This window comes from Candoia aspera, chromosome 3 (assembly GCF_035149785.1).
Source record: "Candoia aspera isolate rCanAsp1 chromosome 3, rCanAsp1.hap2, whole genome shotgun sequence".
In the NCBI taxonomy this organism is placed as follows: domain Eukaryota; kingdom Metazoa; phylum Chordata; class Lepidosauria; order Squamata; family Boidae; genus Candoia; species Candoia aspera.
The window spans coordinates 27,494,048-27,520,856 of NC_086155.1; the positions used below are offsets into that span (position 1 = coordinate 27,494,048).

The 26,809-nt window shown below is 37.1% G+C and overlaps 1 protein-coding gene across 1 annotated transcript in view; it reads left to right on the forward strand.

Moving 5' to 3' along the window:
* PTPRT (protein tyrosine phosphatase receptor type T) overlaps positions 1-26,809 on the forward strand; it is a 761,196-nt gene that overhangs the window by 706,302 nt on the left and 28,085 nt on the right. Inside the window, exons 20-25 of the mRNA XM_063297181.1 lie at positions 2,469-2,656; positions 15,703-15,790; positions 19,548-19,624; positions 22,241-22,277; positions 23,478-23,575; positions 25,736-25,852. Of these exons, the coding sequence (XP_063153251.1) occupies positions 2,469-2,656; positions 15,703-15,790; positions 19,548-19,624; positions 22,241-22,277; positions 23,478-23,575; positions 25,736-25,852 (605 nt within the window). The remainder of the gene's footprint in view (positions 1-2,468; positions 2,657-15,702; positions 15,791-19,547; positions 19,625-22,240; positions 22,278-23,477; positions 23,576-25,735; positions 25,853-26,809) is intronic.

The window sequence follows — 26,809 nt, forward strand, 5'->3', positions numbered from 1 at the left end:
AACTGGGGTGGAATTCAGTGTAATGGTGGAAAATTAAGGATAGTAAGTCCATTGGGAATAGCATATTTATAAAAATATCTCCTTCTCTATTAAAGGGAGTTAATGGGAAATAGGATAAGGAAAGATGAATTGAGAAAGTAAATCCAGCCTGGAGAACTAATAAGCCTTGAAAATCCCCTCTGTTCAAAGTCATTATCATTAGCAATGACGTTAGACTTGTTAATTGAATAAATAAGTGCTTAGTCTGCTACTCCTCTGTTAGGTCTTCACCCATAATAATGGCTGTATGTAAGGCAAGAAATGTTTGCTGATGGAATTCTGAAAACCGCACTGACACACCTTTGATGTTTTTGGCCATGACTTTCTTCTTCAGAGGATGTTTTCTGTCCTCTAATTATCCAGCTTAATTTTACAGTTGACAATAGTGGCTGGAGAAAAATATATTCAGGAGTATAAGTAGCAGTTTCCCTTCTATGGCTGCTGTAGAAAACTAAAAGAGAAAGAGAGAAAACATCACAAGCATTCTACATATTTCTTCCATATCTCATATAGCTTAACTCTCAGGCCTTGCTGTCTTTTTTTTTATAATTTATATTTTCTCATTCTTTCCAACCTATCATCCTTTACTAATTCAGGACAGATAAAACTGAATAGAAATGTTAGAAATGTGGATTAATATTGTAGTATATAGCTTTAAGAATAACTTTCACATACAGTACATATTTCTCAGACACAAGATTGCCTGGAGATTTTCAGTGAAGAATTATGGTCCTACAAAACAACTTCATCTTCTCTTAGTGCTCCAAAACATAAAAAACACAATGGTTTCTATTTTTTGTAACGTGTAAAGGATCTGTGAGACCTCACCTAAACTGATTCAATTTAAGAAGAAAAAAATTTGAGAATTCAATCCCATATATGATGAGTATTAGATGCAGAATAAAGCACGTTCAAGAAACATCTAATGTTTGATTTCCTAACATCTCCATATAAGTTAGCTGATCTGAGAAAATAGAAAAAAGATAATTTGTACATATTAGTTATCTGTCCTGACAGTCAGGAACCATGCTGAGACAAGGAATAGGTCTCTAGTGTTTTATTACTGCTACATTAGACAGAAAATCCTAACAAACTGAAGAAGCATGGGAAAAACCCAGACAGATAAACCCCAAAAGTCAAGGCGGGTCTGATCTGTGTCTCTTTGAATGGCTGCTTAACTCCTCAGTACTACGCGTGCGTTTTCCCCCCTGGATAGGGGCCCCCTCCTGCTCACCATCAGTACTCATGACATTATCTCATTGAAATTCTTTTAGAGTGCCAGAGAAAAAGTCAGAACTCCATTTCTTTAATGTTTTGAAGATGCATTGACATAAAGCAGTAAAACCTTTAAGGTTCTCCAGCCTTAATACTGATGCTTAGAACGGTCACATTCTATATTGTGGTCCTCTGTTTGAAGGAACATTCACAATGAGGACCTTTCCCCACTTCTGAACTGAAGTGCTGTTCACATATCCTTGAGTTGGGAGAAACTTGCCCTGGCATGAAATTTGCTGTTTCCATTGCCAAACCCTATTCTGTATTGATTGCCTCAGTTCCCAATCACTGCCAGTCACGTGCTTTCCTTCCACAATAATGAGTAAGTGAACAATAATGAGTAAGTGAACCGAGCAGATTTACTTGAGACTGCCCTTGAACAGTGTCAGAATAAAGGGTAAAGTAGAAAAATAAATATTGCCAGGTCATGCTCTAAGGGTACAAGTTGGAAAAGATCTTTAAAATCATTCAAGAATTAAAAACCAACAGAAGGAGAGCAGGCCCCCTGAAGATGACATCAAGAATTAATACTAGCAAACAGAATAAGCAGCAGATCATGTAGTCCCCACTCTTATGAGATATATTGCCTTCTTATTTAAATCACAACAATATTTGAAAAAAACATATGTAAATCTGTGTCTCCTTTGCTGATATGTATCTTCAATTAGACAAAGCATAAATTGCCAATCTATCGGAGCTCTTGTTCATCCATCCAGTTCCCCCACAGGCTGTAAAACAGCACTGGCACCCTACTTGCTTCTGCTGGCAAAAAATAAAGACAGGAGAAATAACTGGGGAAAGTATATATCACTTCTCTGTGTTATGTTTCTTCCCTTCAGCTCAGAAAGCAGCAGGCAGAACAGGGCAGGGTGGGTGACTACTTAGTGTGACTAGACAGCATGAAAAGGATGCTTCAGTTCTGATGTAAAGTGCATCAAAATGTCATATTCTTCCTGCTGTTGATAGAACTGTTTCATGACTTTGTTGCTTCTGTGTCTTCTTCCTTCCTTTTACTAGGTGGCACTGGGCATAGATGGTTTCTCTACAGTCTGTTATTTCATCCATGGGGAGAAATTAATTCCTGGGGGAAAGAAAACAAATGCACACGTAACAGCTAGGTGAAAGTTTGTTTTGCCTCCCTATCTTTAAAACAGACAATAGCCATGGGGAGATGACTCAACCGACACTGACAATCCAGACCCATCCCTATCGAAGCTGTGACCCAGTGGAAATGTCCTATCCCAGGGGACAGTTCCAGCCAGCAATCCGAGTGGCCGACTTGTTGCAGCACATCACTCAGATGAAACGGGGACAGGGCTATGGATTTAAAGAGGAGTATGAGGTGAGATGAACATTCACTCACATGAATGATGAGAAAAAGAATTAGATTAAAGCTACGGGAAAATCAGAATAAGTCCTGATTTCATGGAGAAGTGTCTCAATAGTTAAGAGACTTATTTTTATATGCTACTGGTCATGGTGCTCCTCTCCCTTTCTTCCTGAATCCTTGTTGGAGTCCTCTTTCTGTTGCAGACACCCCTGTTGTTCATGCATCAGCAAATTCAAAAATGGTGTTTATGAGAGGCTGACATTGGGTCTGTTTCAGAAACAGCAGCTAGTTCAGATACAGCAGCTAGGGGTGCTTATGATGCAGCTATTACATTTGTGCTGAAAGATCTGCACTGGCTACCTGTCTACTACTGGGCCACCTTCAAGGTGTTGAAGTTAGTATGCATGATGTTAGTATCCTGAACTGCCTTCAACAGTTCAGGACCAGGTTAACTTAAAGAATGTCCCTTTGTACTAGCCCCCAATGGCCTAGTATCGCTGTTGTTCATCTATGGCTTGTGGAAACATCACTCAGTAAGAACACGAGGTGCGAATACTCTGCAGTGGCACTTGTCCTGTGGAATAATCTTCCCTCTGGAATACATCAGGACTCAGTACTGACAAGTATAGATCATTTCATGTTGGTCACCATCATCCCTTGCTCTCCTTATATCTATTTTCAATGGATTAATTTTACCTTGCAAAGTAATGTTTATTTGTTTCACTAACTTAAACTAAACAGACACATTATTATTATTATTATTATTATTATTATTATTATTATTATTATTAATTCTGAGAACTAAAGGTATTTAAGCTAAATGTTTTCCAAGAAGTCCATACATGCAGCAGAATGTGATGAATTTCCCCCTTTCATTCAGATGCAAAACATATAAAATTACTAGACAACCATGACCTGTTGGGTCATTGTTTCAGATATTTCCTTTGAGATTCCTCAGTGCCTTCAACAATGGTAGAGCTTCTAATGTACTGCCTTCACTGGAAAAGTTCTTAAAAATTCAGAGAGATATTCAGAGATGTATCTGCTTTGAAAATAGCCCATGTCATTCATATTGAACTGTATATAGCACAGTCAAACATCAGGAGCTGACCACAGGAAATGTTTTATGACATTTTGTATTATGTCATAAAATGTTTTATGATAATTTTGTATCATAAATGTTTTATACAATTTGCCAAATCTGAATTCCACAGGAGTCATGGGTCCTGGATTTTGGATGCATTCTGTAAGTTAGCTCATTTGAGGTACCTTGGTTCAAAAATTGTTGGCCTACAATGCATGGTTTCACCTAGTTAAAGGTTACAAACAAACATGAGAATTTTAGTAGTATATAGATTACAATAGTTTAAGAGCTGGTTTAAAGAGCAGACTCATTAAAAAAAAAAAAAAAACCTTGACAGGCTTCTGAGTGTTTATAACAGCTAGCAGATCTTCTGACTGCAGTGTGTCACCTATGAAGTGTCAAGCCTGATACTCATCTGTTATTTTGGTGTGAGGCTGTTCTGTGAATGAGCCTTAAATTATTGGAATAATTTTGTTTATTTTTTGAAAAATGTATTTGAAATTACAGTGTATTGGGAGGACTGGAAAGTGGAATAACACTTCTAGATTTGAATGTCATACCAAGCATTTTATCCAGGGACGTTGGATGCTAGAGTGATGTTCTGTTCTGGGGATTATTTTCATCATTTCTTGCTCAATCCAGTAGTTAAAGGTTTATGAGTTTAGGATGAAATTTGTTGGTAGTATAATTAATGAACAATTACCTGCACTGATGATCTTCTGTCCACAAGGTTGGTATATTTTTAAAATTTTGTGATAATATTATTTTTAATAATCATTTTATCTTTTTATCATTGTTTTTTATTTATTCACTGTTTTTATCTCATTGTACGCTGCCCAGAGTCGCCTTATGTGAGATGGGTGGCCATATAAATGTGAGCAATGAATGAATGAATGAATGAATGAATAAATAAATAAATAAATAAATCAGGCACCATAGTTGGGCATCTGCTGCACTTGAGCACCCAAGTGGGATCTAGTTGTTGCAGATTCCTGGCCTTATGTTTAATTAATGGTGACAGACATTTTAATTTGTCATGAGGTCTCCAATAAAATATCTCTCTGGATATTCCCATACCATGAGAAAGGAAAATGGTTGCTGATTATTGCTACTACTAAGTAATAGGACCCACCTTGGTGGAGATTCATCATATGTCACTTTGCTGAACTTGAGACTGGCCCTGGGTACCTATTATTTTCACCATTCTCAGTGGATGAGATTTCATCCTAGTGACCCTAAGGCAGCCTTTCTCAACCGTTTGACCCTGGAGGAACCCTTGAAATATTCTTCAGGCCTCGGGGAACCCCTGCACATTCAGGCTCAAGTATAGGCCAGAAGTTACAAAATTATTATATTCATTTCATGTGTTCTTAAACTACAAATAAAGAATGAAACTTACCTCTTTAATGTGAAGTCGCCCAAATTTGAAATAAATAAATAAATAAATAAACCAGAATCCTGGTTGAGAAACCATGCCCTAAGGTATAAGGCTGAAAGGTTAGCTATTTGGTGCATATCACTTTCAAAGTTATACATAACTAACTTTGAAAGTGATATGCTCCAAATACTTTCAAAGTCCTATTAAAGCAATTCAGTAGTATATTACATCATGGATTCACTCATCACTGATATCTGGAATATAGCAGTTATGATACGGTGTTGGGCAGGGAGGTAACTTGGAACATGTTCCTGTAACTGCCTTTGTCCTTTAGTTAATTGTATCCCCACTGAGTTGGTAAGATTTTTTTGCTGAAATGAAACTTAGACCTGAGGTCTTTGTAGAAGCAGTAGGCAAGGACACTCAAGATCCAGTAACTGGACACAGATACAAAATAATGGCTGATGGGGGGGAAAAGCCTCATGAGAGTAGAGCTTACTCCTGCACAGCAGGAGCTATATACTGAAATGACCTAAATGTATAAATAGAAGCCTATATCTGAATTACTATAGATAAGCACAAAACTAAGACTGGATGAATGAACTGCATAAAGACAAATTAACACTTCTATTTTACAAGGGAGGAACATGAAGGGTAACTTAAAAACATTGGCCGTTCTGTAAATGATCAAGAGATTTGTCAATAGAGGCAAATCTACTTTCTCCCCAACTGCATCTTATAGTGGTTTAAATGTACCAGGTTTGGACAAATCCAGTTTTCAAGACTTGTGAAGAGCATCTGCTGTTTTATTGAAAGAAAAATTCAAAGCTGACCTTGGAAAATTTAAGGCAGGTTAAACACATGTGGGGAAACCTCCTTTTTGCCTCTTTTCGAGGCTCCAGAAATTGCCGCTGAATTTAGGAACAAACTGCCAAGTAATAAAAGATGGGGAAAAAAATCATGGGTATGCTAGCCCTTAAAAAAAGGCTTTAATATACAGGAAAAAAAGGGGAAAAAAAGAGGGGGGAGAGAAAACCAGAAAATCATCATAAAGAAAAGAGTCACTTCGCCCATTTCTAAAACACATCATTAAACTTTGACACCACAAAGTAATATTGATCAGTCTTTTCAGTACACCAAAGGACAGCTACGGTATTTCATAGACAGAAAGTGAACCCATATCACCATAGAAATCCCAGCCCTATTGAAACTGATTCTGGCAACATGCTGTCCAGGCATATACCTCTCAAAAATATAATTTTGAGTTTCTGTCTTCCTTCTTCCCCCTCTACCGCCATGTTTGTAGTGGCAATGCGGAAACCATTGTTATTTCGAGGAGTTAAGTGACATATGTTGATATTCTCCCTCACACAAAGAAGATTAGAGTTTATTATGAGTTACGCTAATGTTTAATTGGCTTGTTTTTATTTCTGTTTGGCGTGGAGGGGGGGATATGAGTCTCTCCTTGAGTGGGAGATGGGTGGTGATAAAAATTTGATAAATACATAAAATAAAACCACAAGATTGAAAGTTTGTAAGTCCACTCCTCCAACAGCTCTTCGGAACATATCTTTGTTCGGAGTGGGAGAGAGATAAGAGAAAACCCCCAGATTGTTTTGTTAAGATCTGTAAGACTTCCCAGGTTCTTGGATGATATCATAGACTGGTGTTTTTGGGCCTTGGGAAGCTTCCTAGTCAAGGTCAGGTTTTGTAGCCTGCCACCATGGAAACATGGTCACGAGGTTTAAGGGCCAGACTTTGATAAAAACTCCTGGAATTGGTTGGAATTTTGGGAGCTTCTGTGCAGACTCTTAAGCACTGGGGTGCTGCAGAACAAAGAAAGCCAGCCTTTTGGGGATCCCTGTTGCCTTGGTCCAGAGGCTCCTGGCAACATAAAAGGGAATAAAGGCATCACCTTGCTTTGGTATGTATGATTTCTTTCTTTATGCTATGCTTTTTATGCTTTTGTTTAATCTGCCTAAACTGTGTTTCTGGTTTAAACTGTGTTTCTGTTTAACTCTGTTGGCTTAAGTTTATAATAAAGCTTAACGTTTCTTTATCCCCTGGCGTGCTTATTGTCTCTGGATCTAAAAGAACCAATTGCCTGAGCACCTGATCACTGCTTGGACACTTGGCAGCACAATGTTGAAAGATTACCCTTCCCTTATAGAAGTCCTCACTTCTTTCCAAGTGAAATAAATGCACTGGATTGGTGGGAAATTAAAAAGCACCTTAGTATATTTCTTAAAATACAGTTCTTCACATAGCATAATTAAATATGGATTGAGATGCCTTCAGAATAGCTTAGAAGTTGGATAAATGCACATATTTTTATTTGATAATTTTAACATAATATAATAAATTCTCCTTTAAAAACTGACATGCAAATTGCTGACTTACAAAACAGTTAATTATTCTCTTTTCCATCTCCATATAATTTTGTTTTGTTCTTACGGATAAAATGGTTGTTACTGTGGTACTGGGTGACCACGACAGTATAAGAGATTAATGAAGCATGCCCAGTTCTGTTGAAGAATTATTTATTTATTTATTCAAATTTCTATCACTGCCCATCTCCCCCAAACAGGGGGAAAGGAATAAAGAGGAAATTTTCTTTTGTGAATCTAGTTTCCTTTCTGTATGTGATTTTTGAATTATGAAAAGAAAATAGACTGTCTCATTGTTGATGCAATTGCTGCAATAATACCATACAACATAATCCATCTGAAAAGCTGAAATACCAGTTGAAATGTTTATTTTTTTTTTATTAATTGAAATATTTTTCTTTTGGGATATTATTAGCAATAAAATTGTTAAATTAAAAATAGAATTTTGGCACTGAAAAAGGAAATACAAAGAAAATTAAATCTAAATCTTGTTTATACCAATATCATTCAACCATTTGTGATTCTACTATGACCATAACCTGTTCATGCATTGCTTTCTGTTGTTTAAACTTCTGGCCTCTTTTTTTGAGAGCCCCATTTCCATCAGCTCTATCCAGCCACAAATTTCAGGGTCTTCCATGTCCACTCCAGCCATTCCGTTCACTTTTACTTCATATATGTTGGGGCATTGGCAATGCCCCAACATATATGGGAAAGAAGGCTGAGGGTGCAGAGATGTTACAGATTGGGGTGGGTAAGTGGAGGGGATGAGAAACCAAAAGCTAGATTTGGATTGGCTAGAAGAAAATGGAGAACATGGAACTTACCAATTTTCTGAAGTGAACACTAATCTGCTTGCAATAAAATTAATCTCTAGGCAGTGTTCCATGATTCAATGAGAGGGCAGAAATCACTGAATTTCTCAGTTGGTGGTCTGGAAATGTATTTGTTTTATGATTCCATCCACATTCATTTTCTCTGTGTGGCCAAACCATGTCAACATGCTACTTTTTTCCTGGTCACTCATACCCACATTCATTAAATTATCCATTCATTGTTGACTCTCTCTCCTTTGTTATTCCACAAACTTCTTAAGTACCCTATTTCTGCTGTATTCAACTTACCTCATGTTCTCCTGACATACCTAGTCTTCATTTCTATATAATGAACTAAGCAGAAGCCTAGATCAATTGTTGTGACAAACATTCCTCACAACAGACCACCTACTTTCTTTCTACCAGCAAATCTTCGGGGCTTTTAGTCAATAACAAGGTACTATTTAAAGGTAAATACAAACGTATCTGTCCAAACAAAAGATGATCTCACTATTCATTTCTAACTAGAAACCAGTACCAGATCTCCCTAAAAATACACTTGAGTTTTAAAGCTGAAAACTCACTTTGACCAAAGGCAAAAAGGCAAAAGCATGTGAGATGGCTTGGAATGATGAACACACTGTGCAATAATGATTCAGTTTACCCCAAGTATTGCAAGCTCCCTTTGCAGGAGAAAGACGTTTAGGAAGATATAATCCAAGCTGGCTGACTGTGTTCCACCTCATTGTAAACAATATTTTGTAAATGATGTGACATTCAGCCATTTGCTTTTCCCTGCCCAATAGTTGGAATGCCTACGTGGGAGCACAGCTTTTTGGCTCTATTATTTAAAGATACTGTTCAGACATTTTACTGTCATGAGCTGTATCTAATATCTTAGCTGATGTTAGAGCATCTTTGTGTTACTTATTCTTGCATATTATGATCTACTGTATGTTCGTAAAAGCTACTTGACACAAATAGGCGTGAAAAGTATTCTTAGTGTCTCCTTTCTATTGGCAAGTCAGATGGAAATTGTACTACCAAAGTCTGTATTACAGGCAGATTTGAAATACTTGAAAAGCACAAGCTTAGTTTTCTCATAATCTACAGTTTCTCCTGTTGTTGTTTTTTTAATCGTATGGCATAGCAGCTCGGTATTCATGCTGCTTTTTCTTGCTGGGAAATCCTTGTGAGGTCCAGCAGCCAGATGTGTAGACTATTTAGCTGTGACAAGTCACATTGCCCAGGGTGCACCATAAGGAGGCTAGTCTACATCACACCAAGCTGGGCTGAGATAAAGTGACTGACCCAAGGTCACCCAGCCGGCTTTCATGCCTAAGGCGGGACTAGAACTCTCAGTCTCCTGGTTTCTAGCCCAGAACCTTAACCACTAGACCAAACTGGCTCTCATAAACACAGCTTCTCCTGTGTTTAACAGCCTTTTAAAAATCTGATGAATTTCACAGCTGGAATAATGCAACAACACTGCTCTCCTAGAGATGAAATCATTTTTTCTTAAGGACAAGGGGTAGAACTTCTGGCCTCCCTTCCAGGGCCTAAAGTAAGGGAAGAGCCCAGGCTCCCTTTCCTGGATTGGGAGGCCCTTCGAACAGTCATTCATGCCCTTGTTATCTCCCATATAGACTACTGCAATGCCCTCTACATGGGGCTACCCTTGAAGATTATCCAGAAGCTTCAGCTGGCCCAGAATGTGGCTGCGCAGGCTATTTTGGGCGTCCCTAGAAGGGCGCACATAACACCTTTGCTACGTGAGCTGCATTGGATACCAGTCTGCTTCCGGGTCCAATTCAAGGTGTTGGTTATCACCTATAAAGCCCTACATGGCATGGGACCAGGTTACCTAAGGGACCGCCTCTTCCCCATTTCATCAGCCCGTGTCATTTTTCCCCTTTTCAATGTTCTGTTAACATTGTAACGTTTCACATGTCAGGTCATTTCCGTGTATCCGCGCTGGGTTCGTTCGGGGTTTTTCCATTCCTGCGCTCTCCTTTGTTTTGGGTCTTTGGAATGTATGTTTGGGTTTGCTATCCTCTTCAGGTTACTTTCCCAGGTGCGTCTAACGGTTTCTAACACCTGGGAGGGGGTGCGTGCTGACGAGCGCTTGGGGCGGGACTGGAGCTGGAAGGCAAGGCTTTTAAGTTTGTATTTGGCGTGCTTTTGCTCATTCTCAGCTTTCTCTGTATTTGCATACTATTCCTTTAATAAATCAGTTATCTGTAAGCCTGAGCTTGTGAGACTGAGTATTTGGGTTTAGGCAACCATTACAGCCCGCCCCACCCGATCATGCACAGAGGGCATGCTACGGACCCCGTCAATAAGAGAATTCCATCTGGCGAGGTCCAGGAGACGGGCCTTCTCTGCAGTAGCACCCACCCTCTGGAACATCTTGCCCCCGGAGGTGAGATTAGCTCCATTGCTCCTAGCCTTCCGGAGGAAGTTGAAGACCTGGCTCTGCCACCGGGTTTGGGGCAGGGAGGAGAATAGTCATACTTGGGGCTGGCTAGTGCCTTGAAGTGCCCCTCCTATACAATGATGGAATGAGACCATAGCCATCTGGATTTTATTATATTTGGTAGCTCTGTGAAATTGTTTTATAGTGTGTTTTATATTGAAATTTTATTATATATTTATTGTTTTATATTGTACACTGCCCAGAGTTCCTCCACTCGGAGACGATGGGCAGTGACAAATTTGATAAATACAATACAAAATAAATAAATAAAATAAAGAATCATACAAGGAAAATGCAGAGAGTATTCTGGCAACAGTAGGTCACAGAATGGTAGTTTAATATAAGAGAGAGAAAGATAGAGAAAGGAGGGAAAGAGGAAGATCTACTTTCTAAGTTTTATAGGAAAGAATGCATACAGGTACCTTTGCATTTCATGCTTCCAGGTCTCAATGAAATCTTATTCCATCCTCATCACTAATGTTGTATCTCTTGAACATTGTCCCAAAAGGGTGCCAAAGCCAGAGAGGTATTGCAACAAACTGTATTAATACCAAAAAAGATCCAGCCCTTTCTGCCTTGCATTATGTTGGTTCTTACTTCTGGTTCCAGGCCTCCTTGCTTGGGTTAGTTCCAAAATCTAGTCTGGCTCACTTCTCCAAACATGTGTCCTGATAAGGATTAGGAAATGGCTCATAATAGAAGCTGCTATCTATCTTTTTCCCTAAACAAACCAAAGGACCAAACAATAGGCAATGGATTACAATGGAAAATTACAGTGTTCCTGCCCATTTATCATTTCGGTTACTCTTCCATCTCTGCTATATGCAACTTAAACTAACAGGGCAAGAACATTTCTGGGTTTCAGGGTTTCCCTTCAAAGGTAGGACCTAAGTACACTTTCTTTGTGAGTGTAGTGCACAACCTTGTTGAATGGGTACTTGATATCTTAATAGGCTTTTTTGCTTGTGAGGTCTAATTATCTCCCTCTCCCTCTCTCCCTCTCTGTCTGTCTCCGTCTGTCCGTCCATCCATCCATCCATCCATCCATCCATCCATCCATCCATCCATCCATCTATCTATCTATCTATCTATCTATCTATCTATCTATCTATCTATCTATCTATCTATCTATCTTCTTTCAGTGTGAGCACAGCATTGCAGGAACATGTGTGACATATTTGAGCATGGTTTGAGAAAAGTATATACCACATGTATACTTGTGGATAAGGCCATCTGCAGATAAGCCATCCCTCAAATTTTTAACCAAAATACCATGAAAAATGTGCCACCCATGGATAAGCCAACCTGCATTTTTCATGGCACTTTGGTTAAAAATTTGAGGGATGGCTTATCAGCGGATGGGTTTATCCATGAGTGTATACAGGATATATGGGTACTTTAAAAAAGCTGAGGGAAAACCTACCATATATACTCATAGATAACCCCATCCCCAGATAAGCTGGGAGTGCATTTTGAGGGTGCATTTTGGTGCCTAAAATTCTGGGCTTATCTGCAAGTATTTACAGTATATAAAAAAGAATGTAGCCTTTGTAGTTAATAAATATGGCCTCCTGCAGACATTATGGCCCTTTATGACATGTGCTAAGCAGCTTTGTAAAGTATAGATAAGATGCCTTATGGAGTGTTAATGGGCTGTGAAGAGCTGAATTACTCTTACCCTGATAACCTCAGATAAAGTTGCTGAAATGCTTAATGTAAGTGAGAGCCAGGTTTAATTTTCAGCTTCAGTTTCTGGCAGTTGTATCACATTCAAAATTATATCTCCACTAATCTTAGCACTTTGACACAATTTTACATGCAAGGTCATATTTTGTTTCTTGTTATTTTAAAGGCTGCAAACCTAAACAAATATCAATGAAACCATTACTCCATATTCAGTTTCTTTCCATGTTAATAAGTTTGCCACCAGGGACATTTCAACATCCCTCTTTTCTTTCACTTTTGAAAGCTAGGAAATCTACCCTGGCTATTTTATTACACCCTGTATCAATCACACTTAATTATATCCTGCCTTTCAGGACAGAAATCTTTTAAAGACAAGCAGCAACAAGATCATTAGTAAAATGACATTGAACAAAAATTTAAAAGCTCTTTCTCACAGGGTAGGTAGTCTTTTGCTGCCTTGGGGCTATTCTTTATTTTTGTGGATGGCAAAAATAAAATTAGGATTTTCTGACTTTTTGCCTTGTTTTTGTTTTAGGAGGAGGGGAAGGGAAATTTATTTCTTACACAAACTTACATATTGTGCTATACTCTGGAAATTGGAGGGTCTCTTTTTTATAATTTTTTTAGGGCTTAAAATACATTTATCGATTGGTTTTCCAGCTCTAAATTGAAAAAAAAAAGCCACTTTTTTTTTTTTTGGGTGATCAGAGGTGGCTCAAGGGCTGCAAAGAAAGTTTTAGGGGACTGCTGGTCTGGACAGTTTGCCCACTGTCAGGGTAGATGTGGGCAGATGGCTTCTTAAAGGGAGGCATAGTCTAGGTGGTACAGGCTCTGAGTGATCTTTTCTTGCATCCCTTCCTCTTCCTTGGGTGAATTATTGCAAAATACAATTTTCTTCTTTCATCTATCTGGTCCATTAAATTACATCGTCTATAGCTGTAATCCTCAATACTCTTCCAATGTGATTAGAGAGGTTTAGACTGAAAATACCCTTGAAGGAAATAAAATGAAATGATCAAGTCAAGAGGTGGTATAGTCAGCAATTCAGCAACACTTCAAATAAGATTTTTTTTTTTTTTTAAAAGTACTCCTCACTCTAGAAGGCTATCTGTAGAAATAATACTGACTCTGCTAATTTTCTTATATAAAAGGGTGTTTTATTGCAGGGATGAATATTCAAAGCTTTTGGCACCTTCTGACTGTGATTCTTTGAACACTGGTACACTTAGGGGGAAAGAGCACATGAATAACTGCTACAATTTTAAACAGTTGTGGGCCAATTTCTATGGTGCAGAGTGCTGAAAATTTCTTGAATGGCATTTTTGGTATGTATGCATGGGGGATGGGAATTGGACAAAACTGAAACAAATCAGATTTGAATAGCTACAGTGTGTCTATTCTTTTTCCCTTGATTGCATTTTCTGGCTTTTTTTAAGCTGCTGGTATAACAATTTTCCTTTTTTTTCTTTTGAATCTATTGAAAGGAGTTTTACAGTTCTGGGCTGTCTGTATTCTTCCTTCATCTTTGGCTCTGCATTTGTACCTTTCTAATATCTTTTTTTCATTCTTGGACCATTTCCCTAATTTATGAAGTCTGTTTTTAATTTTATTTCTGTCTTCTAGGTATTAGCTATCCTGCTCAATTTTGTATCATCTCCTTATACATTAATTCAAATGTTGAAGAACCAGAGACCAGGCCTGAGCCTTCTGACACCTTGCTTGATGCCTGCATTCAGTTTATTTATTTATTTAAATTATTTATATGGTCACCCATCTCACAATTTTTAGGGCTTAAAATACATTTATCGATTGGTTTTCCAGCTCTAAATTGAAGAGAAAAAAAAAACCACTTTTTTTTGATGATCAGAGGTGGCTCAAGGGCTGCAAAGAAAGTTTTAGGGGACTGCTGGTCTGGGACTCTGATAAGGAAACATAACATTTTCAAGCCACTTATATATCCACATAATTGTCATCATGTAGCCCACAATTAACTTCCTAATAAGAATGTCAAATGCAATGCTGAAATCAAGATATACTTTGTCTAGAGTATTCCCACAATGTACTAAAAAGAATACCTAATGAAAAATGTGATAAACCTAGTGCATTAGTTTATAAATCATAATATGGCAAGCAGTTCCATATATCAAAAAATCCAGTTTTGGTTATAAAATCAGAAAGAGTTATCAGTTTTCCCCAGTATTTCCTATGTACAGATTAAATTCATACCTTTTAAAACAAAAAGGCATTGGATAAGGGATTATATTTATTTTGGAAAGATCAAATTTACCATCCTACATACATGAATAGTATGGCAAGGTGTTGTTTTTTGTTTTTGTTTTTGCTTTGGTAGCACATGATGGAACCAAATTACTATTATGTTTTTCTGGACAATTTATTGAAACAAGATACAAATGTACAGATAACACATCTTTGTCTTTGATGAAGAAAAGGACCTTCTTTCAATTACTTATCGCCTATATTTTCCCCACTCAGAACATTAGCCACTATTAGGTAGCACTTTCTTTGTACAACAGAATGGAAGTGTGATCAAAGTTCTTCCCATTTGCTGAAATATTAGACATAGAGATTGAGCTAGCTCTAACTTCTAACCCATTTTACCAAGAAACACAACCATAGTGCATCCTAGAATTACTGCTTCACAGGACTTTTATAAACTACAGTCTGGCAAGCTCTGTCTTTTTTAATAACACAATTACAATGTCACACCAGCATATCCCACAACATCACACCAAAGAAGCTAGCATTATTACCAGTTGTGGGTTTCAACAGATTCCCTGTTAGTTAGCTATAGTAAATGGTGAATGTTTGTAATTATGGGTTTCACATAACATTTTTGGGTACCATTCTGACATTTCATATGGGCATGAGAGAGATAACCCCCAACAACAATACCCTCCCAGACTCCATTGGAGTTGGGGAGATGATTATGTTGCTGCTGCTGCTGCTGATGATGATGATAATACAACATAGGTAGAAGCAAAATCCTTTCAATTGTTTTGTTTCCAATTACATTAGTAAAGCTACTGTAAGTTAGCATAAGCCATAGGATACTAATGATCTCTTCATTATTGTTCATCATTTTCTTGAGAAAACAGTTGTCTTGGCAGAGTGCTAAATTATATACTGCCTCTCTCTTGCCCTCTACTTCATTACATTAAAAAAACTTGAAGGCCTTGACTATTTTATAAACATTTCACTGTTTAATTTGCAGGCTTTACCCGAAGGGCAGACAGCATCTTGGGACACCGCCAAAGAAGATGAAAACCGCAATAAGAATAGATATGGCAACATCATCTCCTGTAGGTGCAAATTCAAACTGAACTGAACTTCCTGTGTGTATCTGTAAGCATCTTATATGTATAAGAGCACAACTGTAACAAAGAATAAGAGCTTAACTTCCTAGTCTTTGGAACATTTCTACTTGATAACAGCTTCTGTGTTAACGTTCTCCCCTCTCCCAATTTTTTCATTGATTTATTGTTCTTTTGTACCTCAGATGATACATTTGACTGGACTCAAATGATAAAATTCTGCTTTTTTTGGGGGGGGGGGCTTTTCATATATTGAAGGAGATACTGGTAGGGGAACAGCAATTTCATGATATCAAGCTCTTCTCCCAGCTCAGCATATGGCTTTTTTTTTGGCCAGGAACCTATTTTCCCCTATTTCTGCCAGGGCAAAATGCATGCAGAGCCCTTGGTGCACTTTGCTATTTGGGGCATGGTGTTTTCTCCACATGTTCTAAAGAACATACAGAAATTGGGTCAGGAGACTTCCTTCCTGTCACTGTTTCAGTTGTGCAGGCTGATAGGGCTTCAGCAGAGAGATTAAAGAGTGATAAACCTCTGATGTGGTTCAGATTATAGGTAAAAGATAAAGAGTAAACCTTCATATCTCCTTAAAAAGGAGTTGCATGTAATGTTAGGGTACACACCCTTGTCACACCCTCTTGATGCTCCTTAATTCAACATGTATTTTTCTGGGACTGTGTGGCTTCTAGGTGAGCCCAGGAAGTGGCATTTTCTTTAAGGAAGTGCCAACTGATGCAACAGATGATCATGTTCCAAAACACCTTTTCCACTTCAGTCAGAATAGCTGCATGATAACAGTGAAAAATGCTTTGCTCATGTAAAGTATTTTGATGATGCAAATGTAACTTAGTTGTCTCTGCCTTAGACTATAAAGCAGCTTCTAGTTCACATAGATTGAAATAAACTGAATCTAGGATGTATAAGCAAAGTTGTATAACAGCACAAAGGAGGAATGATAATTTGTTTACTATGTTTATGGGGAATAGAACATTGTGTACAAGGTAGGTACCTAGGAAAGTGCCAAGAAAGCAATATCAAACTGATCAAAAGGATGTTACCCTTTAGGAAAATGTTTACAAAGTTGAATCATTGTTCAAGAAAAGGAGAAGTTAACCATTGCTATAAATATATACCTAATACTGTAGGAATAACAAGAGAAAAAGGATGAGTATGAGGAAAGAAATGTAATGGGCATAAAACATCACCATACAAGTTTAACTCAGTGAAGGTAATGATAGAATACAGAGAGACTGCTAAAACGAAGACATATGATTAAAAAAATGCATATGAAACTATGAATATAAAGTCGTGGAAAATAAATAACAAGATAATGACTTTTTTCTCCTGGAATAATTGCTGACTTGAATTAAGAAAGCAATTAATGGGGGTTCTTAGAAATAGTAGGAATAATATATATTTTTTAAAATGTGGTAATTAGGAGTGACACAAAGTGGAGGGCTTTGTTTGAAACAGTGTTCTATCCAAAGTCAGATTAGTACCAAATCTGCTGGCATTTAGGAAAGTCACTAAAACTGGTCATGAGAGACTGAGAATGCTTTGGGGTTTGGAATTGTGATGGCTGCCTACCTGGCAGGAAATGATTGAGAGTGATTTTCCTCAGTGTGACAATGAGTAGGAAGATTTATTATTATTATTATTATTATTATTATTATTATTATTATTATTATTTGTGGTTTCTCACTCCCCACTCCAGTAGACTCTGGGTGGCTTACAAAATCCAAAATGCACAGTTAAAACAATTTAAAAAACATAAAAGAAAACAGACAGCTCAGACTAAAAACAGCCATAACAATAATGATTGTAACAATAACAATAAAATACAAGAAGGGCCTCACAACCACATTAACCCCAGTTCTGGGAACAAAGCCAGGTCTAAAAGGCCTTCTAGAATCCCAGATGAGTGGGCACTATCCATGCTGTTCCCGAGGTGGGAGGGGCTGCGACACAGAAGGCATGTTTCCTTGGTTCTGCAAAATGAAGGCATTTAATAGAGAGAACCTGGGGCATACCAACTCTGCTGGAACATACCAGGTGGGCAGAAGCAACTGGTGATAGGCAATCCTCAGATAACCAGACCCTAAGCCATGAAGGGCTGTATAAATGATGACCAGTATCTTGAATTGCACCCAGAAACATAGTGGTATTGACACAGGGGGATAACAAAAAGTGCCTGTTACTGCTCATTCCACTGCATTTATGTTGTAATTTTTATGTTGTTGCTTTATTGTAGTTTTTGTACTATTTGTAAGCCACTGGAAGCTTTGGGGATGGGGGGAATTGAGCAGCTTATTAATTTCAGTAAATAAATAAATAACAATGGGAAGTAAGAGGCTATTCTCACGACATTACTGAGTCAAAAGTAAGCTATTTCAAATTTGATGCCCAAAGGTATCTTCAATAAAATTTCTGTACTGGGATTTTTGCTACTTTTTGATTGATTATGATTATGATTTTATTCATTCATTTATTTAAATTTATTATAGCTGCCCACTCCCATAGACTCTGGGCAGCTGTATTGTATGTATTTTATATTGTATGTACTTGAAAATCAGTCCACTAGATTTCAATCCTTTCCAAGAAATTAAGATTGGAGTTATATTTATTATTTAATAATTGCACATCATTTACTAATTCACAGTATTTTCTTGCATGGGAGTCTCTCATATGTTGCCAACTGATTCAGACCCAGAGACATAGATATAGCAGCCAAATTTTCCATAGTCACTTGTAGGTACAGAGAGAGAAAAAGTGTGGCTGTGGAGTCCTTGGTGTTCCCTGAGCATGGTTGTATTCTTGCAGACATTTTGTTACCTCACTAGGTAACATCTTCAGAGCTAGAAGGGAGTGGAGTTTTCTCTCTGTTTATATACAGTAGCTTGCCCTGTCAGTGTTGTCCTGTCAGTTTGTCACTATAACAAATAAGCCTTAAAATTGGCTGTTGCCCATGTTCAATTGAAGTTGACTCATGTTTTGTCTACCTAACTTGTATTGTCATAAATGTTCCTTAAAACAAAAAGCCTGAGCTCTGTGCAAGAGCAGATGGTGCTTAAAAATAATAGCATAAATTGGCTGGGTTACCTCCTTTGGGTCTCCTGGTTCCTTGAGGGCCATGTCTTTAAATAACATGAGCAGATAGTCAGACTAAAAACTGCATGTTGATTCCTAGCTGATTCCCTTTCAGTTAATTTTAAGATAAACAGATACTGAAGATATCATCTGAACACAGATCATCCATGCTATTTATACTGTATTTATATTGTATTAAGTATGCATCTTGGCAATTTACAATGGAAAGATAAAAACATAAAATAGAGTCAAATCCTCAAATATTACTAAAACCTTAAGTCTTTCTTCATCTTATTTAAAAAAATGACGATGTTCTAGCACTTAGATGATTTGTATGGTTTAATTTATCTTGTGCAATGATTCATCTGTTATCCAGCAAATGCCATGGTACAAAAGCTGTACCAAGTTCAGACTGTATTAAGTTTAAGCAGGGTGTTAATAAATCAGTATTTACAGTAAAGTACACAATGAACATATTTCTGAATATTTTAGTCACGGTACTTGGAGCTGATGTTATGTACGTTTAAATGGAAGCATAAGCATGAAAAGAAAACCATCTTCCTAGTTTTCTCCATTTTTATACATTTTTGCATTCCTAATTGTTTTGGTTTATATGTTCATTTATTTAACATTAACACTTTCCCCCAATTATTTACAGATGATCACTCCAGGGTAAGACTGCAGTTGCTAGATGGAGATCCCCATTCAGATTACATTAATGCAAACTATATTGATGTAAGTGTTATAAAAAGATCTTTGCACAGAATAGTGCCTGTTTGGAGAGTCCCTAAGCAAATTGTCTTCTGGTGTGATCCATACTTAGTGGGCTACATTAGACTTCAATAACTATATTGTGGTGGGAGACAACAGCAGTACTCTAGCCAGTACCTTCTATGAACATCTACTCGACCTTTAAATTTCCCTAGAAGAAATTAGATCAGAGCATCATGGTAAATTAAAGTGGAGCTAGATCCAACTACCTGGTATTTCAGGTCAGGAAAAAGAAGTCAACTGAGATTTTGCAGGTTTAAGTGATGCATTTGCCAAGGACTGGTGCCATCCTTACTAACAAAATAAATTAAGTAAGGGGATGGAAATGATTGTTACTGGATCATATCCATGCCATAGAATAGAGTCCATATTTTTAAGAATCAGAGGCATTTCTTCAAATAAAACTTTGTAAAACACACACACACAGAGACACACGTAGGAAGAACTTGCAATCAAAATTTATATCCTAGGGCCAATTTGGATCAAAGTCTACATCCCAGGGCCAATGCAAATTAATGACTCTCTAATTAATTAACTAATAGAATAAGAATGGCCCATGGTGGGATGCAGAATTATACAATTCAGTTATGTTTTATATTGTTTGTTTTATGAGCATAGGAAAGTCCCTTATTCTGTATCAGATTATTTGCTCATCTTTCCTGGGTATTGCTCATTATTTGCTTAATACTGTCTATTATACTGACTGGCAATCACCCTCCACAATCTTAGAATTTTTTGTTGTTTAACATCAACTCTTCATCTAAAAAAAAGAAGAATGACCATAGACAGCTTAGCGGTAGAATATATGACAGAAGATTACAATAGCCAGTGATATAAAACAGGTACATGTAGAAAAGATGGACATACCACTGCCTGAAAAGCTATAGAGCTGTTGCCAGTTGTATTAACAATACTGGGCTAGATAGCATAACTCAACCTCCTGGTTTCTTTGGGACTGAGCCCAGGGATCTTCATGTAAAGCATAATTTTTTGTAACTAAGCCAGTAGCATCTGTGGGTGGTCAGAGAGGGTAAGACAGTGGATATGGCATTGTGATCCCAGCCTCTTTCCTGTGTGTGTCCATGTACCTAAGAAAGGAGAGGGGTGATTGCAAGCCATGTTTGTTATCTTGCCTGTTTTTTGTTTTTTTTGTCTTTAATGCCCTCTTTGGATACTACTCAGCTACACCATGGAAATTCCTTTTACAGAAGAGATAAAGCAATTAGCTCTGTGTATCTTAAAGAATACATAGTCTAATTGTAAGTTCAGTGGAATTTATTGCTAAGTAAACACAAAAAGGAATGAAGTCCCTTCAGTATAAATACTTAAATAGCCTTCAGATTTTGGCAAAATAATATATTGGAGGAGTGGATACAGATATTTTTCTTCTTCCCACTATCCCAACTTCCCCATGTTGTCAGACAATTCGAAGTGTAACTATGTTTGATCAATGTGGTGACCGTTGCAAAAGGGTCAGGAACTTGAAATGCATACAGTTTATTGTAAATCTGTATATAAAGTATCCTGAAAAGGTCTTGTGAAATCAAAGAATAAGGGCTAACAGAAAGAAGGATGCGATTAACAAATTAAATATATTCATCTGACTAATAAAAAATTGAATTTTGAAGAAAATTAAGTCTCTAACTTCTAGCAAAGTACTTAACATCCTCTTTCCTCATGTAAGTCTCTTTAATTGTTAATTAAATCACAAAGTTTTTAAAAGATCCTCCAATTAAGAAAAGGGGAAACATTTAATATTGTATATCCTACACATTTTTCTTTAAACACACACACACACACATGCTAATGCCTTATTCTGTTTTGACAAGAAACAGATGTGTGTGTTGCAGATCAGGGGACACAGATTTCTCCATGTTCATTCTGTTAGCACAGAAGTTAAGCTTCCTAAAGTGAATGTGGCTTAGGCAGACAATACAAAAGTAATGTCTGACTTTTATCCTTGCCTAGTCATAAATCTCCTTTCTTATTAATACATAACTGGTTTCTGAAGAATTTTTAGAACTATAAGGAAATCTGAGGCAGTTTCTACCATGAATAATTCAAGCGAATATCCCCTTGATGCAATGCTTCCTTTTCACTAAGGATAGTATTATATGGTAAAGGTAACACAGTTATGTAACTAACAAGTGGTCTTTGGGAAGCTCTCTATATCCCAGCTCAGATGTGATCTTTGGAGGTCTGCAATGGTCACCTTGAGAGAGCCTCATTTGTTTTCCAGCTGAGATGTAAAATACTGTCTCGAGATTTTACCTGTCTCTTCGTCCATCCCCAGCATCCAAATATTGGCTCCCCCTACCCATCACTGCTCTCCCTCTAACTCACACTCTAATAATTGAATCAGTGATTCAGTGGCAACTAGAGGATTTTCTGCCTCTGATACCTGAAGATATATGGGAAATGCAATTTTCATATACCATTTTCCTACTCTAGATGCATAGTGCTTTTTCAAGACAGCTTTGTTTTTTGTGAGCTTAAGCAAACTTCTAACATATCAAATGCATATCTGAAGACCCCCTGAAACTGAAACTCATGGGTTTCCCTGCCTTATCTTCTTTTTAGGGATACCATCGGCCTCACCATTACATTGCAACTCAAGGTAAGCACCGTAAAATCAAAGTGTGTCCCAAATACATGATCCCAAAGTTTTATTTAATTAATTAATTTATTTATCACACTTCTTCACCACCCATCTCGACAAATGGCTCTGGGTGGTGAAGAAATGCAATAAATAAATAAAAGATATAATATTTATTCATATAATAAATAAAAGATACAGAGAAACAGGCAGTGCAATTAATTTAGAAGAGAAATCGTAGGTGCTTTTGGGCATGGTACAATAGAGATGTACTTAGTTTATTATTCATCCTTGTCACTTTCACATGGGTTCACTTAAAAGTCCCTTTTCAAACTAATTCTGATTTCTTTACTGTATGAACACTTGCATTTAAGTATTTCTTTTTGGACATATTATCTTAGAATCTGTGTTTCTAAAAATAAAAATAAGAGTTTAATTTAATTCTGATACAGTTTTGACATAAGTGTTGTGTTTAGGACAGCTCAATATACAACTGATTTTGCGGGGGGGGTACATACTAAATGAAATCTCACATGTCCTGGCCTCGGTTTCATAGGGGCCATCTTGTAATCCCTTAGATTCCTTATTTCTGTTTGTAATTAATTAAACATGTGTTCCATCCTTTCTATTTAATATTTTTCAAAATGACATTTTCTTTCACCCATGTTTACAATACTGTTTTTTTTAAAGTGATAAAAAAGTTGATCAGAAATATGAAAAACAATATCTAGCACCAAATTCTCAAAGGGGATGAAAAGATTTCTGTTAAAAATCACACTTTCATTTTATAATTAAGATGTGACCCAGGAGTATTATCACCTAACATCTCACCATATAATTGAGGGTACATTTAGAATTCTAGGTGCCACTTATACTTAGTAAGTATTCTTCCCAGGCCTAACATTGTATTCCAGTATAAATTGATATTCTATATTTATCTCATGTGTTACTCCAAAGTAAGCTTCAATTGGTGTATTTATATCTGTTTGCAATACTTACTGAAAGTTTAGCATGCCATTTTAAATCCTAGTTACCTGCATGATTCAAGAGATGTATCACTCAGCAGACCTCACCTAAGAAAATAAGCAGGCACATTCTGGAGACTTTGTGTTTCAGTAGTAGAAGGGCAGCTTGCAGAAAGCCAAGTAAATTGAAATGTTTGTGCTGAAGTAATCTTTGCGGTGGGGGGGGGGGCTTCTGTTATATTTATTCTGCCCTCAGGGCCAATGCAAGAGACAGTGAAGGATTTTTGGAGGATGACCTGGCAGGAGAATTCTGCAAGTGTTGTCATGGTCACCAACCTGGTGGAAGTTGGCAGGGTAAGATGTTAATTTCCCAAAGTTATCAGTCATATGTTGTGGCTCATGTCATTCTTACATGTGCTCATTTTGAAGGCTGCTATACCCCATTGATGGATTAAGTGGCAATATATTCAAAATCCACTCCAAATTTGCATTTCAATACACATTTAAAAATGCATTTTGGTATTGTCACAATAATATGGATTTCTAAATGAATTTGCTATCTAACTGTGCATTTCTAAACCTACAAAACATGTATTTAAATAAATGTTTGAGCTAAGAACTCAAAAGTCTGAAGGATAATTACATTTTAATCTGCACATTAGGAGAAAATCAGAATAAGCTTGTATCACATTGCACACAGATCAAACTTTTCAGGCAATCTTACTCTGCAGTAACTTACATTATTATTTCTACTCTATACTACTATTATTTCCTTTTAAAGCATTTGTACAAATAGGATACTTGCCCTCTGATATGGCTTAAAAGTAAACAGACTAACTCCAGGTCAGCAAAGGAGTGAGACAAAGCTGAATACTTCTTATTTATTCAATCTATATGCTGAATACATATTAAGGGAGGCTGATTTCAAGAAGATGAATGCCACTTTAAATCCAGAGGAAAACCTGAACTATGCTGATGACATTATTCTGATAGCTGAAAATGCAAATGACTTGCATGCTCTAGTAAAGAAAGTCATGGAACACAGTGAAAAAAATGGGTCTAAGGTTAAATATAAAGACCAAACTAATAACTAGTACTACAACTAACTTTAGAATTAACAGTGAAGACATTGAAATGGTAGACAACTTCTGCCTTTTAGGATCAATTATTAACAGTAAAGGAACCAACAGTCAAGAAATATACCACAGCCTAGCACTTGGTAGAGTAGGAATGAAAGCCATGGAATTGATATTTATATGCTCTAATGTGTCTATGCCTATAAAGATCAGAATCATGCAGGCAATGGTTTTCCTATGACACTCTATGGATGTCAAAGTTGGACTTTGAAAAAGCAGGATAAAAAGAATATTGATGTTTTATGGTGTTGGAGAAGATTCTCAAGAATACCATAAATAGCCAGGAAAACAGACAAATGGATCCCAGAACAAATCAACCGAGAATTTTCATTTGAGGCACAAATGACCAGGTTCAAACTACCATAATTTGGATACATTATGCAAAGACCAGCTCCCTTGAGAATTCCATAATGCTGGGAAAGATAGAAGGAAAAAGAAGAAAAGAATGACGAGGAACAAGGTGGATGGACTCAATTACAGCAGCCAGAGGTACACCATCGGGAGATTTGAAGAGCCAGGTTGGTGACAGATCATCCTGCAGAAGGTCTGTCCAGATCATTCCAGAGAAGGGTGAATATATGCTAAGAGTTGACACTGACTTGATGGCGCATAACCTATCAATAATAAAAAAAAGCTCTTTATCTAGCTAGAGCTTATAAAAGCAGCAATTTTATACAATTACCATGTGTTAGTTGTCCATTTCCTTCCCCCACCTTCTTTCTTTTTCACCCAACTTTTCTGATGTTATCTTTTCCCCCACATTGTTTGAATTTCATTGTGTACAGAACTCAGATCTGACAAGTTTAGATTCCTTAGATTCCTTCTATCTTTCCTGACTTTACCTACAGTAAAAATCAGAACTAATTATTCAGTGAATGAACAGTATTTTATGCTATCATTTTCTCAATTCTAATATAGATCATAAATGAATGATAAATACTGTTAGGATAGTAACTTTGGCTGTTTGCAAATTGGTTGACAAATACTACTGCAATCATAATGTTATATGTTCCTATAACAATATTCATATATGTATCATTATGTTTCCATATAAGTACATTGCTAGTCTAATTCAAAGTGTAGTACTGCAAATGTGGGCTGAAAAAAAAAATCCCATAAACAGATGGGTTTCCTATGTCAAACACATATACCAAAACAACTAAGTTACATCAATGCTTATTGTTCTACATCCAAGTTCCTGATAACTGATGAAGAAAGCCATGTACATGAGAGGTCCTATGCAATTCAGTGTCCTTTTTATTTCTTCTTTAGCAGGAATGTTCATTTTAGGCTCTTTTGTAGACCTGCTGAACAAAGACTTGCAGTTAAATATCATACTGTACATTAATTTTCACTTTTGTGATTTTCCCCCCCATAGGTGAAGTGTGTCAGATACTGGCCTGATGACACAGAAGTCTATGGAGATATCAAAGTGACCTTAATTGAGACAGAACCATTGGCAGAATATGTCATACGTACTTTTACAGTCCAAAAAGTAAGGATATATTGGCCTCCCTTCCTCATCAGCTAATTTGTTTTCCAGTATGTCCATTTCTTTCCATGTTTCATTAAGAAATATGATGGTCAAAATGGAATCATCAGTATACGCTTTAGCATAGTATATTAGACAGAGACATGGAGGATAAAACTATATGGCTATGTATTATCTCCAAAATCAAGACAACACCTCTGATACTGTTCTGCCAAATGTCCAGTGAATGATCAGGTGCCCAGACAATTGGTTCTTTTAGCTGCAGAGACAATAAGCACACTAGTGAATAAAGAGTTTTTAAGCTTTATTATTAACTCAAGCAGATTTAAACAGAAACACAATTTATGGAGATTAAACAGAAACATAGAAAGCATAGCACAAGGAAAAATCCTAACATACCAAGCAAGGTGATACCCGATCTCCCATCGACTGTCAGGAGCCCCTTAATAACGACAGCGGAGATACTCCAGGACAGTTCAATTTCCACAGCACCCAGCCCTAAGTCTGTGCAGAAGCTTCTCAAGCCAGTTTTGCACACAGCAGCCGGTACCAGGGTCTGTGGCCAAGCTCCAAACTCAAGAGGCAATCCTAAGGTTTTTATCAAAGTCTGGCCCTAAAACCTTGTGACCCTGTTTCCATGATACTGAGACTGCAGGATCTGACCTTGACTGGATAGGTCCCACGGTCTGGGACACCTGTTTATGACATAATCCAAGAGCCTGGGGAGCTATACAGATAAGCTAGTGCCAACATAAACAATCTTGGGGTTTTCTCTTCTCCCCCCTTTTCAAGCAAGAGTGAAAAACAAGCAGGTTAAACATAGCTCAGAATGAACTCTAAACTTCTTAATATGAAGAAGAAACTAAAAGATGTGACATAAAATCCTCGAAATACAATGGTCTTCTGCATTGCCACTACAGATACAAAACAACAACTTTCATGTATAGCTTAATGACTTCC